Genomic DNA, 15,319 nt, shown 5'->3' on the forward strand with positions numbered 1-15,319 from the left:
TAAAAAATCATGTGATAATCACTGCTGATAATAATAAAAAAAACTCTTTACAAAAACTTAAAAACACAATGTTTTTATAAATTTGGCTTAATTTACTGAAACTTAAATTATGAGTTTAAGTTAATTTTACAAAAATCCAAATATAGCTTATATTAAAGATATTTAGAATTCTTAAATATTCATTAATTATTGTATAATCCAGCTTAGTTTTTTCCTTTTTTATAAAAAAGTTCAATTATAATAATTTTTTTTTTTCAATGCATCAATTATAATGATATATGATGCAAATCTTTACTATTGGTTTATCAACGTTACTACAACTTGATACATTAAGATAAAATTCTTTAAAAATTTTCCTAAATCCTTTTGTTACGCTTGGTTTAGATCATCATTTTACTGTAGCTGCGTATACATTACATACAATTCAGCTAAACAAGCTAAATATTAAAAATATTTTGTATTACCATATAGGCATATTATACAGTATCACGGGTCATAGTACCCGTATCTTGCAAATTTTAGGGGGTCGTTTTATATTCAAAAAAATTAATTAATTTACTTTTTATTATTATTAATGAAAAAAAAGAAGGTTTGATCTCTATTTTAATTTTGTTAAGTATAACTATATTATTATATATGATTTTGGGTTGTACCAATTCCGTCCTTCAATTATAATATAATGCTTGGAATTATAATTGGCAAAATAAAATTGTAATCTCATCAAATTTTAATTTTTCATGTTTAATTCTTGTATTCTTATTATGTGAACTTAACAATAAAAAAGTCTAAATGCTTCGCAATTAAAATCTATAATTTCAGTACTCAAAAAAAAACCTTATCATTTTTTAAGTTGATCATTGAGAATTGAGTAAAACTTCAACACCACTAACACAAGGAGCGTCATAATTAAATATATATATGTAATGAGGACCAGGAGCGATTATTGTAGGATTTGGGGGTAATCTAAGAGTTAAAATATATTGATCAGAAGCTGATTTATCAACATAAGAATCTTCAATATCAAGGTAAACATAACGCTGATTCATATTTGTTGAGTGTGTGACAAATCCATGATGTATAATGGTAGCTTTTAAACTCGGTGGATCAGTTGATTTAAGTTGTATAACTAAAGTAATTACTTGATTATAAGATACTTTAATTCTTTGTTGATTAATTGGAAATGATTCAAGAGAAAGAATAGTTGGACGAGGGATTGTTGAATAAAGATAAGGTGGATAAAAAATTTCAACGCGGTATCTAAAGAGGGAAGGAACAGAAGATCAGAATTTTATAATCTTTTCTTATTTAAAGAAAAAAAATTATTAAGTTACTCACTCAGTCGGAAATTTAACATCTAATGTGACGGCATTAGATGGATTACTTCCAGAAACAAGGACACTACCATCCGGTAACAAAGTAGCAATAGAATGATACATTCTAGGTATAGTTGACGAAGCAAGAGCCTTATACGTTTTAGCAAATGGATCATAAAGATAAGGAAATAATACGGGATCATTAGCAACAAATAATGCATTTGCGCCTTTCCCTTTACGAAGGCCAGCATAACCCGATCCGCCACCATTAACAAACATGATGGATCCATCCACTAAATAAACAGCATCAGGCATAACACGCGGTGTTCCACCAAAATTATCCATTTCCCATTGAGCATTTGGTTTATTTAGATCTAATCTTCCACAAGTAGCTTCACTCACTGATGTAATTTCTTGAGCTTTATTTCCACCACAAACCATAACCGTTGGGTTGTAATAATCGGTTGGTGAAAGTGGTAACATTATAGAAGTACCAGTTAATGGATATGAGCGAAACCCACCCGGCAAATCTGGATATGTTATTACAGTTTTACCGATACCAAGATCATAAGCAATGGCTTGTTTACTAGCGAGTACAAAAAGTAGAGTTTTTCCCTCATAATTTGGAATTAAATGTAACATCGGGTAAAGATTATATGGTAATGTAGTAGCTAAAAAGTCAAAATTATAATCTTGCATAAAAACTCCACTTGGAGGTGGATATATTGTATAAGTTGGATTATTTATTTCTAGTTTATTAACTCCTGTGGAACCAGTTGATCCCCCGAGTATAAGAATATTACCATCAGGTAAAGTGATCATAGTTGGATACCATCTATTTGATGGTAAAACTCCTTCTAATTCGATCCAATCTCCTTTGCCTTGATCATATATACGAAGTGTTTGTAAACCGCTACGATAATTAAGATCATCTCCACCACTTCCCCCTGCCTCAATTAAAGTTCCATTGCCTAAGAAGGAACCTGCCGAACAAAATGTATTTGTATAAACTGTGAGTGGTCTAGCTTGATTTGTATCTAAATCATATTCTGATGATATTGCAGCAAGCCCATCCGGTCTCTTTAAATGATTTTGTTCAACTATATAAAGAGAAAAAAAAAACAATAAATGATTAAATTAGCTAAATTAACAAAAATTCAACGAAATAAATATGTTATAAAATTTGAAAAGTTTACGTCTATCTATGAATATAACTTTTCTGGGAGCTATCAAGACGGCATGCATGGCACTGACTCCGGAACTATTATACAGTTAATCGAATAGTAAAAAAATATTAAATTAAAAAAGTTTATTACGTACAGATAACATATCTTGCTACTTACTCTCCGACAATCTTCCATGTTCCGAGTGAATTATCTGAATTATCTTGTCGTGCTATAAGAGAGAATTAGATGAGTTTGTTAATATGTATAGAATCATTTAATGTAAAGATAGACGATGACTTATTATTGAATCATATACAGTTTAAAATTGATAATTACCTCGTAGAGGAGACGATGCGGGTAATGCATTTACTTTAATTTGTTCATAAAAAAAATTCAATCCTCCTACGAGGAATATAAATAAAAATATAACATTCATCTTTTTATAACAAAAAGATTTAATGATATTATATCAAATGGGAAGAAAGAATTTCTTCTACCTAAAAAAATCTTTTTTGATGGTTATTATATATATACCCATTTGACTTTCATTGTTACCATTGCATGACGTTTGGCGAATTTGGCAATTTAAATTCAATCATTAACATAATAAAGTGGGACAAATTCTCCTATGCCTAAAATAACAGTATATTTCCTTTTTTGTTTTTTATTATATCAATCATTTTACTGCTGCATATCGCGGTTTTCGGCATATATAGTCGCCAGATAAACCAATGGAGTTTACATTCTCCAGTGTTTTATTTAGCGAATCAATTTTCTTTTATGCAAATGAACAAATCTTATATCAAAACTTGTTATAATACGAGTACAGTCGGTACATGTATGGGTTACATAATATGATCCACAGACTTACCGTATATACTACATTTCGGTGACAAGATTAACTAATTAAATTAGTTTACCTGCTTACCTGCCAATTAACTCCTTTTAGTCAATTAATCTCCGTAAGAAGGCAGGAGATTATATCGGTTTAATTAAAATAAATTTACACATGTTGATACTTTTATTCTTTTTTTTTTTACTTTACAATGCCAGACAATCTAAATTATGAATAAATTAGTATCATCTTTGATTTTCCAAACACGCCATTCAAAGTCGCTTTTATAAATTAAAATATTGTAATTTGAGCAATGCAAAATATTTGCCAGATGGAATTTCATTTGAGATTAAAGAATTAATTTTAGACACATTTGCTTCAATAATGCTGTTACATATGTACTACCTTAAAAAATAATTAAGATAATTAAGTTATAAAGATATATTAAAGAAATCCCTGTAAAAAAAAGTCCATCCGTTTTTTATATTCGATTTTTTTGCTCATATTTCCGGAATTAATAACCTTATATCACGGAAATTTATCAAATTATTTATGTTTTCCGTGAATGAATCCGTGAATGGCTCATTTTTATGGAGTTTTTACAGAAAATAACGTTTTATAGGGTCTTCGTGCATTCTTGTGCACCCCAAATAAGTTTTGGCTGATTATTACAGTAATACCAAAATTATCAGTTTTACTGCTGATAAAATTTAGGGGAATTAGTTGGTTACATTCTAGCAAAAAAAAAAAATCCTATATTATTTAAATTTATCAAAATTCTTTCCTTACTTTAGTAGAAAAAGATTGAGATTTTCTTGGCATTTAAACCACCTAAAATGGTATCATATATTGTATTTTATTATATATATATTTTTTTTACATAATTAAAATTACATAACATGAAAACTAAAATGTGCTTGCAGATCGGTAAAAAGTATTTGAAATGATGAACAATATATAAAACATTTCCTAATCCGAATAACAAAAATGATTCTTGTTTATAATAGTCTTAGTTTCTCTTATTATTCTTTCTTATGAATATCTTTATAGTGATCATTTTAATAAATTATTTAAATGCATCCAATCATAAACTATTTTTTTTTATTACATTCTTAACCATAAAGAAACTATTATCATAGAAAAATAGTTAGTGACTTAGTGCTAACTTTACCGAGTGTACCTTATGAACAACACGAAAAAAAATCAAACTCGGTTGTGTTACATTTGTTAACTACATTTGTCGAAGGTTCACGAGCTGTTGAACACAGCTTAAAGTCATATTATTGCGTACGAAGATACATTCTTTCTATATTTTTTTTATATAAATTATATTTCAAAGATAAGATGTCCTTTATTTTATAATAATAATAATAATATATGGTATAATTTAAAAAAGAAGAAAGAATCTCATCATTTTTTTTTTTTATCTATACAATAAATGCTATTCATTACTAATAATTAATCAAAAAGTGTTGATTTTTTTTCTTTACAATTACAATATATAATATATAATTAAATTATTTTAATGTACAAAATACAAAACTAAAAAATTTTACAAAATTTTATAATAATAATTATTTTAAATAAAATGATCATATCTCCTTGGGGAACCGGTATATGAAATAATTTGTTTGTTATTGGTAGCCAAAGGTGAAGGTAATTGTATATAACCATCGGTTTGTATGTTATTATATCTTTCATTATTATAACCATTAATATTATTATTATATTCGTTTCTGTAAGTCACTTGATCGGTATTCATCGTTGTAGTAGAATCAATTTTAATTTCAATACGTTTAACACTAAGAGATTTTTTATGACTAGAATTATCTTTACGAAGACTATGGGAATCGGAAGTTGGTGAAGTTAATGGAGATGATAATTTGGAGGAGAAGTCATTATATTGTTTGCCACTGTACGTTGGAACGAGTCGTGGATAAAATATCATCACTATTAAAAAAAAAAATAATAAATTACTATATAACTTTAACATATTGTAAATATACGATATATGTATTAAATACTTACACCAAACGATCCAAAAAGTAGCCATGAAAAAATTCACTATTCCAGCAAATAAATCGGCAGTAAATTTATTTCTATTTAAATATTGTCGTTCACTCAGACCATCAATGCAAAAAGTAAACATTAAACCAGCACCAAAAGCCACAATTAAAATTAATAAAAAATTCATATGTTTATAATATTTTAAACGATCCACTATATAATTTTTACTATTTTGTTTAATAAGGGTAGAGAATTTATAGTGAGCCATTAAAGCGTAAGCTAAAACGACCAAATTACAAGAAGCTGCTGCTAGTTCTGGAATGACCTAAAAGATAGACGAATTATTATTAGGAAACGAATTATTATTATTATTGTTATATATAATACTATGCAATAATTACCTCTCCGTAAGTATGTTTTTTAAGTGCTTTTTTTACTTCTTCAATGTCAGAATAATCCAATTTATCATCAGTATCATCTTCAAAAAAGAAAGGAAGACCATTAAACACAACAAAAGTAATAAAGATAAAAGCATAATTTATACGAAATTGCCAAGTAGTAATAAATTGTGCTTTAACTATTTTATTGGTCAAATAATTCCAAAAATTTTGTAATAAAAATACTGCAGAATTTTCCATAGCATAAAAAAGCATAAGTAAACGATTTGCAATATGTCTTAATCTTTTATTTTCTGGTGACCATTCTTCTGCTGGTTTACCGATAATAGTTTTTGTCAATGGATCAACAATGAAACCTTCCGTATATTTTATTTTCGTACAGATGATATCATAAATTAATAATGATGTTACTGAAAGTAGGAATAATATCGTCATTATGGATTTAACTTCTTTTCTTTTTATAGTTTTCCATCGTAATGCTTCAAATTTGTCAATATTATATATGTGCATTAATGACCACACTAATACACAAAAATCTGAAACTGCTCGGGCTAAAAAATAAAAAAATAAAAAACCAAGAATAAGTAAATAGCACGATAATTTTTTTTCCCTCATATTAAAATAAAAAATTTAATCACAATTACCAAGGAATGAAAAATCTGAAAAATGAGTCATTTTTGATTTGAAAGCGCAGCTTTGGGGGGTTTTATTTTTAAACGTAAAGGAGAAAATTGAAAAAAATTGATAAAAAATATTATGGATGTATTTAGAACAACATTAAAGACATTTAATTGTGTAACGAATATAAGAGCGAAAACTAGTTGTAAAGTGATGTATGATGAAGTTTAAGAGAAAGGAAACGAATATATACTATATATTTTGTGTATATATATATATATAGGTATAAATGATTTTTTTTTTCTTTTAAAAAAAAAAATTATAATTAAATGAAAGAAAGAAATTTTTCCCGCGCAAAATAATTTTTTTTTTTTTTGAAATTCGAGACTTTATATTTATGTTATATTTATGTGAGTATAATCGATGATTCCATTGTTAATAATTAAATATTCCACATGATTACTTATTTTAGTCAAAATAAAAAGTATTTTTATCAATGAAACCCTTTTACTCCAAAACCGTAGTGGCGTCTCGGCCTAATATTGAAATGTACTACTTATGATGATCATACAGTAAAGTATATTCGAAAGTTTAAAAAGTCCGAATAAATCATAATTTCTAATTATTAAAAATTTATCCAAGTTATCTAATTTATCTTATTTAATCTAATTTATTTATGGTGAATAAGCATAAAAAGAAATATTTTTTTGGGGGTATATTGAATTCCGCTATCATACGAAAAATTCTTACAAAAGTTAAATAATCAATAATGAAAAATAAACATTTAAGCATCATTTCTTATGAAAAACTGTAATCATGATTAAACAGGTAATCCAATTTTTTTTCTTTATGAGTTTATGAGGGCAAAGATAGTGAAGATATACAAAAAATTTTCTCATAACCCCATGAACAAAGAGATTATTTAATTCCCCTTTAGTAATTTTCAACATAGTATATTATTCGGGTATTACAAAGTAACACATTATATGCATTGTGATATTATTAGGTATGATCTGTACCTTTCTTATCGTGATTTCATTTGCTCTAAATATTGGTAACCATTATTATTGGTTCTTTGTCCCTAATTTATCGGTTATTGTGTATATCAATTGGCCCTGGGCGCTTTTAAGTTTCGATATTTTGTGTCAATAAGTAAAAATCCAATTTAAGTTAACAAAAAAGAATTTACAAAATTAACCTAAAATAGTCAATAAAATAATTAAAACTTAAAATTCGTTTATATTCCTAAGTCGACCATATTAGTACATAATAAAGATTTTTTAAATTGTTTTATTACTTATTGAATATAGTAGTATTCTTTAAATTGTAATTTAAGTAATTCATTTAAAGTTTTAAAATTAAAGGAAGTTTTTGCAAGACATTTGCAAATATTTTAATTGTTCAATCTCTCATAAGTGTGTGACGTACATGACTGAGTTCGTCATGACGCAATCATTCCTAAGTTTGTGTGACGTCTATGACGTATATGATTATGTCAATCACTAAGCCTATAATATATACTTTGTAAGAATATTCCGTAGTATTTTAGCCGAAAAGTCCGAAACAACAAAGCTGTTTTTACAAAAGAGCGAATTGTTTCAAAACGGAACGGTATATATTTGTGCTTATTTTATTTATTTATTTCAATCAATACTTTTTGTCTTTTTTTATCTATTATATATATATTTGTGCATATAATAATAATCCTGAAAGTTTGCTAAAGATGTTGTGTATTATTGTTAGAACTTTATTTATGTCTAGGAACATCCATCTATATTACTAAATAAATAATGTAGACATAAATATATTATTAATAAAAATTCTTTTAAAAGATTAAGGAATAATTCAAATTCCCTAATTCAAATCATAATATAAAAAAACACATTGTTTATTGATTAGGATAACAACATGCGACAGAATATTATAATCCAATGTGACCGGATTATATATTATTAAAAAAATATCTGCCTAATAAAACAGTTACTCGGCACACGTGACCTCATAACTGCGGCACTATCGTGCCTTTACATGTATTTGCAATAAGCAATATGATTGGTGGAATTTGCTGAGCGCAGCTCAGCAAATTCCACCAATCATATTGCTTATTGCAAATACAACAGTTACTCGGCGAGTAACTATTAATTATATATAACTTAATCTAAAAAAATGTGCATTTTAATCAATCACTTACTCTTCGAGTGATAAGTATTAGTTATTGGGTATTGTGGTTAAAATATCATCCGAACTGCTTAGGTGCTCGGTGATATTTTAACAACTCCTACCCAATAATCCAAGATCATATAAAAAAGCATAGTAAACAATAATGTGTAAAAAATATCAATATGTTAAAAAACGACATAATCCTAATTTAGCTGCATAATAATAAATAAATATCAAACATGAAATATAATTACAAATTTTATTAATATTATTATTATCATCTGTCATACATTTGAGAATTCCTAGCAAAAAATGAAATTACGAAAGATTATAATTATGAAAGATTATTTATCCTTTTGTTGCTCATGTTGTTCCTGTCGTTCCTTTACGATAATTACGGTACAATGGCAATGATGACTACAATAGTCGCTTACTGAACCTAAAATTGTACTAATTTTTTCAATAAAAAAAAGAGAAGCCCGTTAAAATTTGCTAATAATATAAAAATTTCGAAGAGTTAAAATAAGTAATTACCGTTTCAAAACACCTAGACCACGTGATCCAATTATTAATGCATCACTGTTGAGTTCTGCAACTTTGCGAACGATTTCATCACGCGCATCTCCTCTCATAGCTATAGCTTTGCACGCGAACTGAAATCGAAAAGAATTTGTATGTTAGTAATGAAGTCCAATAAATATGGACATTATGTACATCAAAAAAAAATACAAACATTTTGAGCCTTTAATTTCGCAGCAAAATCCTGCAGCAAAGTATGACTGGCAACTCGATGCTATAGGCAAATAAAAAATGAATTTAATATCCTTAATTTAAATAAAGTTATATTAAAAATGTGAATTGACAATCACCTGCTCCTCTATACTTGTTACAACTTCACTAAAATCCATGTAACTTGCTCCGATTGCTAAATTTTATAAATAATAATAATGATTAATTAAAAAATTTTAATTTAAACGCATCTTCTTCAATTACGATTTTATTACCATAAGGACCAGGAATTGATGGAATAGGTCGAACATTGACAAGCACAACCTATAAAAAATTTTTTAGATAATATTTAGCAAAGTTAAGGATTATATATACACACACATATAAATATTTAATTTTTAATTTACCAGGTCGCTTTCTTTTCGTAAAAAGTTTTTGAGTGCCCAATCAAATGCTTGTTGGCTGTGTGGTGATTGGTCAATAGCCATTACGACTACACGAGTAATTGGAGATTGTGCTTCTGCATCCTGTGTAGTTGTAAGGACAGTATCTTCCGTTTTGTCAGTTTGTTGAGTTTGAGCTGTTTGGGCTGTTTGAGCTGTTGTAGTAGACATGATTATTAAAATAATTTTTTTTTTTTTTTTTTTTTGAGAAAGGAAAACCATCACTTTTATAGTTTAGAAATTCATATGTAATCAGTCTATAATAAGTTAGTAAGTTAGTATAATTAATCAGCCCACATATAATGATGTACATGTATAAGAGAAAATCATGTCATGATAAATAAAACAATATATTTTCTGGTCATCCCACTTTGGCTGATTAATTTTAACATAATGATTTAGATGATGGTGATCGACAATGATTATGTATCGAACGATATCGTCCTTTTTACTTTCCATATTTGCTAGCAATTTCTCCTAAAAAGACAAAAGAAAAGATTGATTAAAAAAAATTAGGTGGGAAAATTTTATGTCAGAAAGATGTCGATTGAAATATATGTTACAACTGTAATAGTACATATGGTGTATGGTACTTTATTTTGAAGTAATATAGATGAAAACTTCCGTTTAATTTGTATTGTACTTGGGAATATTGTGCTACTCTATATTAAAATTTCATTTGGGAAATTATAAGCAGGTTTAGTTAATATCTTGTACCCCTAGTATCCTACTTCCCAGAAGCTTCGAGTTTGTGTGATATCCGGGTAACTGTTTACCGTCCGAAAATAAAAAATCAATTTTAGTGCAATTCAAAATTACAAAAATATCAAATGATGTTATAAATTTATGACATCAACAATGTCAATACGTTTAATCAACAAGTCTGAAAAACATGATAAAAAAGGGTAAAAAGCCCTATAAAAAATGAATTTCGGAAAAATATCTGATAAGTGATCTTTTTAGCGTATTTTTAGCCTAAAGTGTAACGAAGGACTATATATTTCTACGCAAAACGTTCATGATGTCCGCCATTCTTGATATATCATTAATAAAACAAATATATATCTTTTAATATAAACATATTAAGAATGATATTTTTGCTTCGCATGTGACATTGTACAACATTCGGACTTAATAACGGATTCTATTTGATATATTCACTTTTCGGACATTTTCGGGAAATTCTACGATTTTGACCTAAATTAATATGTTAATATTTTCGGACGTTTGTTTCTCTCTTCATAACTAGATTCTCCAAGAGAGTATGATACCAAAGAATTTCACGTTTACGATATTTCAACGAAGATTTGAACGATGTATCGAGATTCATATGATCATGTTCCGTAGTTAATTCTGGCTAAATTTTTTAACTCTGCCCAGCCGCCCTTAAGGTGTTTATGCCAAGTTATGACGTGATTTTCAATGATAAGCATAAAAATCAATTTATACTATTACCAGTTACAATATTATTTTATTTTCATCAAAATTCCTTACTGGGAGATTTTCTTGAGAATTATCCATACCTAACACAACATACAATAACACCGACATAGAATTATTCAAAATTTTGACTTTTGATATGTGTGCTTTTTCAGAAGTTATGCCATGCCAATCAGGTAAAAAAAGGACATATAAAGATCAACTTCAAAATAAACAGGAATCATTAAAATTTAAAAATTCGTAAAACGACCAATCAGTTTTTTTGAGTTCTTGACTATGATTATCTTACCTTTCAATAATATCTATGAAAGCCGCAAAAATAATCATATTATTGTTTATTACAGTTTTATTACCCCTTCTTTTAATCATAAAAGGGGGATAAACATTGTCCAAATAACCCCATTTGGCATAAAAAGAATATATGAAGGAATTGTTAATAAAAAACAATACTAAACCAGTTTCTTACTTAAAACAAAAAATTTGGGGAAAATCTCTCTTTTATAGCAATAGCTCACGAGAGTTAATATTGAGATAAGGTATAATCATGATGTAATGTATGTAATGTGTACACAATAAAATACATGATTCATTGATTCATTACTTGAAATAAGGAAGTTTAAGTGGTGAAAATGTAACGAAAGAGGTTACTGATCAAGTGTTGATTATAATTGTAAATGATTACTATAATTATTTGCATTGAATTCATTGAATTAAACTTGTATGATATAAAATAGTTGTTTATCAAAATTATCCAACATCTATCACCCTTTTTTCTCAAAAAAAATAAAAAAATAAAAAAAATAAAAAAATTACCTGAAAAGATTTTTTTTTTTTTTTTTTGTTGGTTCCTGCGTTATCACAAGGAGATTATCAAATAAATTGTGCGACATGAACTCTGAGAAAAAGAGGTTCAAGTCATGGAGGGAATATAAAGAAAAAAATCCATATAGAGAAGAAAATCCTTATCTTTTAAAACGAGAACAAACCCCGTACCACAAAAAAAACCCATATATTAAGAAGAAAGATGTTTTGGCTGATAGAAACGTTGATATCAAGGTACGGTGATTTTTTTTTTAAAAAAAAAAAAAATTGTTTTATAGTATTCAAAATACATAATTTATTAAAGATCGCTGATCCAATATTAACAAACACCGAGTGTCCTACATATACGGAAAGCGATCGTTTCCGTCTAAAAAATATTCCCATTCGTAAAGACAACCCCTATGCAAATTGGAAGTTTTCGGTTGTCAAGGACATAGATCCAAATCATGAAGCGAAGTGTCTTAAGACAAATTATAATGGACAAAACATACGAATTGATTCGTTTACTGTTATGCCTAAGCCGGTAAATAATGAGTATTTAATTGAACTTGATTGGAAGCTTAATGAGGAGTTTATTGATGCTGTAAGAATTGAACAGGGGGCTATCGATGACGCGAATGAAGCTAAAAACACCGATGTTGACATTAAACATAAGGATAAGCATGACAAATTTAATAAGGTAATGCGTTTTGAAAAATAGGATGAATGAATTGCTATGGAAGAAATTATTTTTATATTAAATCTGTCTTGCGTTTAAAATTAGAATGAAACAAATGAAAGTGAAAAATCATGTGTGACGTGTGCTGTTACGGATGACGATCCGGTAGGTTTAATTATCATTCTATTTATATTATTTCCAACCTTATTAACTTTTTTTTTTGTTAAAGAAATTGTTGTATAGGTAAATTAAATGGTAATATTGTAAAAAAATTTTTGATTTTCTTTAATGTTAAATTGGATTTTGTAGCTATGATGAATCTGAGGAACTTAGAGAAGCTATTGAAATTGCGGCAAAAGCAACGGTGATTGAACACGATAACCCAATTATTTCCAATCAAAATATAATCACCGACGCAAGTTATGATGATCAGGTTTCAAATACACCTAATTTTAACAAAAAAATTGAAGCACTTAAAGAACAACTTCATCTTTTGTTTAAGTTAGAGGAATCAAATCTAAATAAAGAAATAGTAGTAACAAATGATTCAAACAACATCCAGATATCAAAATCAAAAGAGAATATAAAGCAAACGATAGAAAAAAATAAGATGGATAAAAAAACAACGGTTGAAAACAATCGGGATGCAAGGGAGTCCGATAAATTATTGCATTTCGTAAGAAGTCAGTTCGTAACTATCGATGAAAAAAAGGTTGAACGACAAGGGCCACAAATTACGATCTCACAAAGCCAGACCAAGGAGAAGTATTCTTCTCAATTAAACATAAAATTCAACGGAAAGATTGATTATGATCATAACATAACAACTAAGGCATCGAAACTCCCAGACAATGCGCCAACGTTTATTTTGGTCGGTGATCGATTTGTCCGTGAGGATAAGGTTTTAATAGATCTGGATACAAGTGATTTGGCTCCCATAAATAACTCATGTAGTATTATAAAACCGTCACAGGCGGGGCTACCACCTGAACTTCAGGAAATCGATTATGAAGGATGGTATATGCAGCAAATAGTAGAAGAATTCAAAAATAACCTCAAAACTAATAATGGCCAACCTAAAGTATGATAAATTTGTACTTAATTTTGGAATTTATTATTATCCATAATTAAATTTTTTGTTGTTTTTTTTTTAATAGGCTAAACCGATCGGATCTTTATTAGAAGAGTTTGATTTGATATAATTTTTTTGCGGTAATTCTATATTGCTATCCATTATATGCAGTATCAAATAAGGTTGTACTATTTTTGATAGTTTGTAGCGAAGGAATGAATTTTTAATGTACAGAAAAAAAAATTGTATTATGTGAGCTTTAACTAGATTGAAATTACTAAATTATTATAATTTGAGTTCATATTGTATATTGTACTATAGTACTTCCTAACGTGTAGTTTTAACTATTTTGAATGTCGAGAAATTTGAATGGGTTAGATAGAGCTTAATTTTTAGCGTTATAATGCGTTATAGTAAAGTATTGTCTTATGGTTTATCATATTCTTGAATTACATCAATTTATTTCTAAAAAAAAATAAAACTTAATACATTGATCAATGAATACTTTATTACATGCTGGAGTGGACTCTCCTCCAAATTAAAAAGACACTGACGACGTCTTGGGACTTACATCAGCGTACCTGTGGACCAGGGTTCCTTCTTATAATAAATTTATTATAATTATATTATTTATTTTTTTGAGTACCGCCCATTTGCTTCCTTTGCCTATTTAAATATTTTCATTGTAATAAAATCTTCGATTTGCTGATAAAAATCACGAATTTTAGTTAAGACAACGTCTTTTGTGTTGAGACAGAGATAAATGAATCATCCCTAATTACTCTTGTAGTTGGAGAAGCCATCCCGCTCAAACATTCCATAATTTTGATTAAATCTAACTAACATAAAATCATATGCATTTATATAATTAAAAACGAACCTCTTCTATATATAATCTTTAAAATTATCATTGCAGTAACCAAGATCAATATTAGTGTGTTTATTACTGGTCATGGATGATTTTATATATAATAAATATTCCATCTTATTTTTCATGTGGGTGATCAATGAATGAAGTGAAATATTGAAATGCAAGATATTCTGTAAATGAGTAAAGTAAGAAAAAATGAGTAAGATTTGTTTTTTACATAACTGTATTGTTAATAATATTTCAACAAATTTAAATATATCTATTATTTGTATTAAAATTTCAACTATATATAATAAATTGTAAAGATGATATATCTTATCTATACCTCAAATGAAAATATTTATATGATCTATAAAATATAATTAGATTTCTAATCAAAGGATCTTTTAATACTTAAATTATTAGAACTATTACATCAGTTATATAATTATATTATTTGAATAAAAGTAGCAGGAATCCTATTTTTATCAATTACTCAAAAGGATTTTATAATTTTCCGCTATAGCGGAGTTCCGCTAGTGTCACGTGACGCGAAGATCATTTCCTTTATAGGAAATTAGTATAACCAATTTGCTCCATTTTTCGTCAGAAGTAAATTTTCCTTTTTAGGAAATTTGTGTAACATTATATGATTGGACTGGAATTACGGAACTTGGCCGGAATTAACCATGTGACGAATAAGGTGACAAATATGATTTTTTCATTAAAAAAATTCTAAGTTCAAATAATACTTAGTAATTTTTGAAAGCTTGAGGGTGTGATACAGGGTGATGGTTTAAACGGTACA

At 27.7% G+C, this 15,319-nt stretch overlaps 4 protein-coding genes across 4 annotated transcripts; 1 reads left to right on the forward strand and 3 right to left on the reverse strand.

The window, feature by feature from the left end:
• Nucleotides 1–533: 533 nt before the first annotated feature.
• On the reverse strand, nucleotides 534–2,976 carry OCT59_015715 (uncharacterized protein). The gene is made up of 5 exons (XM_025321481.2): nucleotides 2,816–2,976; nucleotides 2,657–2,708; nucleotides 2,510–2,574; nucleotides 1,336–2,413; nucleotides 534–1,257 (listed from the first exon to the last, which is right to left on the reverse strand). Exons 1-5 carry the CDS (start codon nucleotides 2,913–2,915, stop codon nucleotides 855–857), a joined length of 1,698 nt encoding a protein of 565 aa, XP_025168749.1. The 5' UTR covers nucleotides 2,916–2,976; the 3' UTR covers nucleotides 534–854.
• A 1,657-nt stretch (nucleotides 2,977–4,633) lies between these two features.
• Nucleotides 4,634–6,697, reverse strand: OCT59_015716 (uncharacterized protein). Its single transcript, XM_025327964.2, has 4 exons — nucleotides 6,364–6,697; nucleotides 5,723–6,270; nucleotides 5,343–5,646; nucleotides 4,634–5,264 (listed from the first exon to the last, which is right to left on the reverse strand). The coding sequence occupies exons 1-4, from the start codon at nucleotides 6,392–6,394 to the stop codon at nucleotides 4,894–4,896; spliced, it is 1,254 nt and encodes a 417-aa protein (XP_025168748.1). The 5' UTR covers nucleotides 6,395–6,697; the 3' UTR covers nucleotides 4,634–4,893.
• A 1,949-nt stretch (nucleotides 6,698–8,646) lies between these two features.
• Nucleotides 8,647–9,868, reverse strand: OCT59_015717 (uncharacterized protein). The gene is made up of 6 exons (XM_025321479.2): nucleotides 9,634–9,868; nucleotides 9,502–9,550; nucleotides 9,367–9,422; nucleotides 9,231–9,290; nucleotides 9,032–9,150; nucleotides 8,647–8,947 (listed from the first exon to the last, which is right to left on the reverse strand). The coding sequence occupies exons 1-6, from the start codon at nucleotides 9,838–9,840 to the stop codon at nucleotides 8,842–8,844; spliced, it is 597 nt and encodes a 198-aa protein (XP_025168746.1). The 5' UTR covers nucleotides 9,841–9,868; the 3' UTR covers nucleotides 8,647–8,841.
• A 2,081-nt stretch (nucleotides 9,869–11,949) lies between these two features.
• OCT59_015718 (uncharacterized protein) lies at nucleotides 11,950–14,163 on the forward strand. Its single transcript, XM_066140222.1, has 7 exons — nucleotides 11,950–12,165; nucleotides 12,236–12,454; nucleotides 12,530–12,610; nucleotides 12,695–12,754; nucleotides 12,819–12,832; nucleotides 12,899–13,670; nucleotides 13,747–14,163. The coding sequence occupies exons 1-7, from the start codon at nucleotides 11,998–12,000 to the stop codon at nucleotides 13,789–13,791; spliced, it is 1,359 nt and encodes a 452-aa protein (XP_066003022.1). The 5' UTR covers nucleotides 11,950–11,997; the 3' UTR covers nucleotides 13,792–14,163.
• The last annotated feature ends 1,156 nt before the right edge of the window (nucleotides 14,164–15,319 follow it).

Source organism: Rhizophagus irregularis, chromosome 23, assembly GCF_026210795.1.
Source record: "Rhizophagus irregularis chromosome 23, complete sequence".
NCBI classification, from domain to species: Eukaryota; Fungi; Glomeromycota; class Glomeromycetes; order Glomerales; family Glomeraceae; genus Rhizophagus; species Rhizophagus irregularis.

Coding starts and splice junctions, on each gene's coding strand:
- OCT59_015715 (XM_025321481.2), bottom strand. CDS start 2,915: ATGAATGTTATATTTTTATTTATATTCCTCGTAGGAGGATTGAATTTT. Junction 2,575..2,656: donor ACATGGAAGATTGTCGGAGA/GTAAGTAGCAAG, acceptor ACTGTATAATAG/TTCCGGAGTCAGTGCCATGC. Junction 2,414..2,509: donor AGTTATATTCATAGATAGAC/GTAAACTTTTCA, acceptor CTCTTTATATAG/TTGAACAAAATCATTTAAAG.
- OCT59_015716 (XM_025327964.2), bottom strand. CDS start 6,394: ATGACTCATTTTTCAGATTTTTCATTCCTTG. Junction 6,271..6,363: donor TTCAGATTTTTCATTCCTTG/GTAATTGTGATT, acceptor TTTATTTTTTAG/CCCGAGCAGTTTCAGATTTT. Junction 5,647..5,722: donor AAAAACATACTTACGGAGAG/GTAATTATTGCA, acceptor TCTATCTTTTAG/GTCATTCCAGAACTAGCAGC.
- OCT59_015717 (XM_025321479.2), bottom strand. CDS start 9,840: ATGTCTACTACAACAGCTCAAACAGCCCAAACAGCTCAAACTCAACAA. Junction 9,423..9,501: donor ATCAATTCCTGGTCCTTATG/GTAATAAAATCG, acceptor TATAAAATTTAG/CAATCGGAGCAAGTTACATG. Junction 9,291..9,366: donor TAACAAGTATAGAGGAGCAG/GTGATTGTCAAT, acceptor ATTTGCCTATAG/CATCGAGTTGCCAGTCATAC.
- OCT59_015718 (XM_066140222.1), top strand. CDS start 11,998: ATGAACTCTGAGAAAAAGAGGTTCAAGTCATGGAGGGAATATAAAGAA. Junction 12,455..12,529: donor TTACTGTTATGCCTAAGCCG/GTAAATAATGAG, acceptor AGAATTGAACAG/GGGGCTATCGATGACGCGAA. Junction 12,611..12,694: donor AGCATGACAAATTTAATAAG/GTAATGCGTTTT, acceptor GTTTAAAATTAG/AATGAAACAAATGAAAGTGA.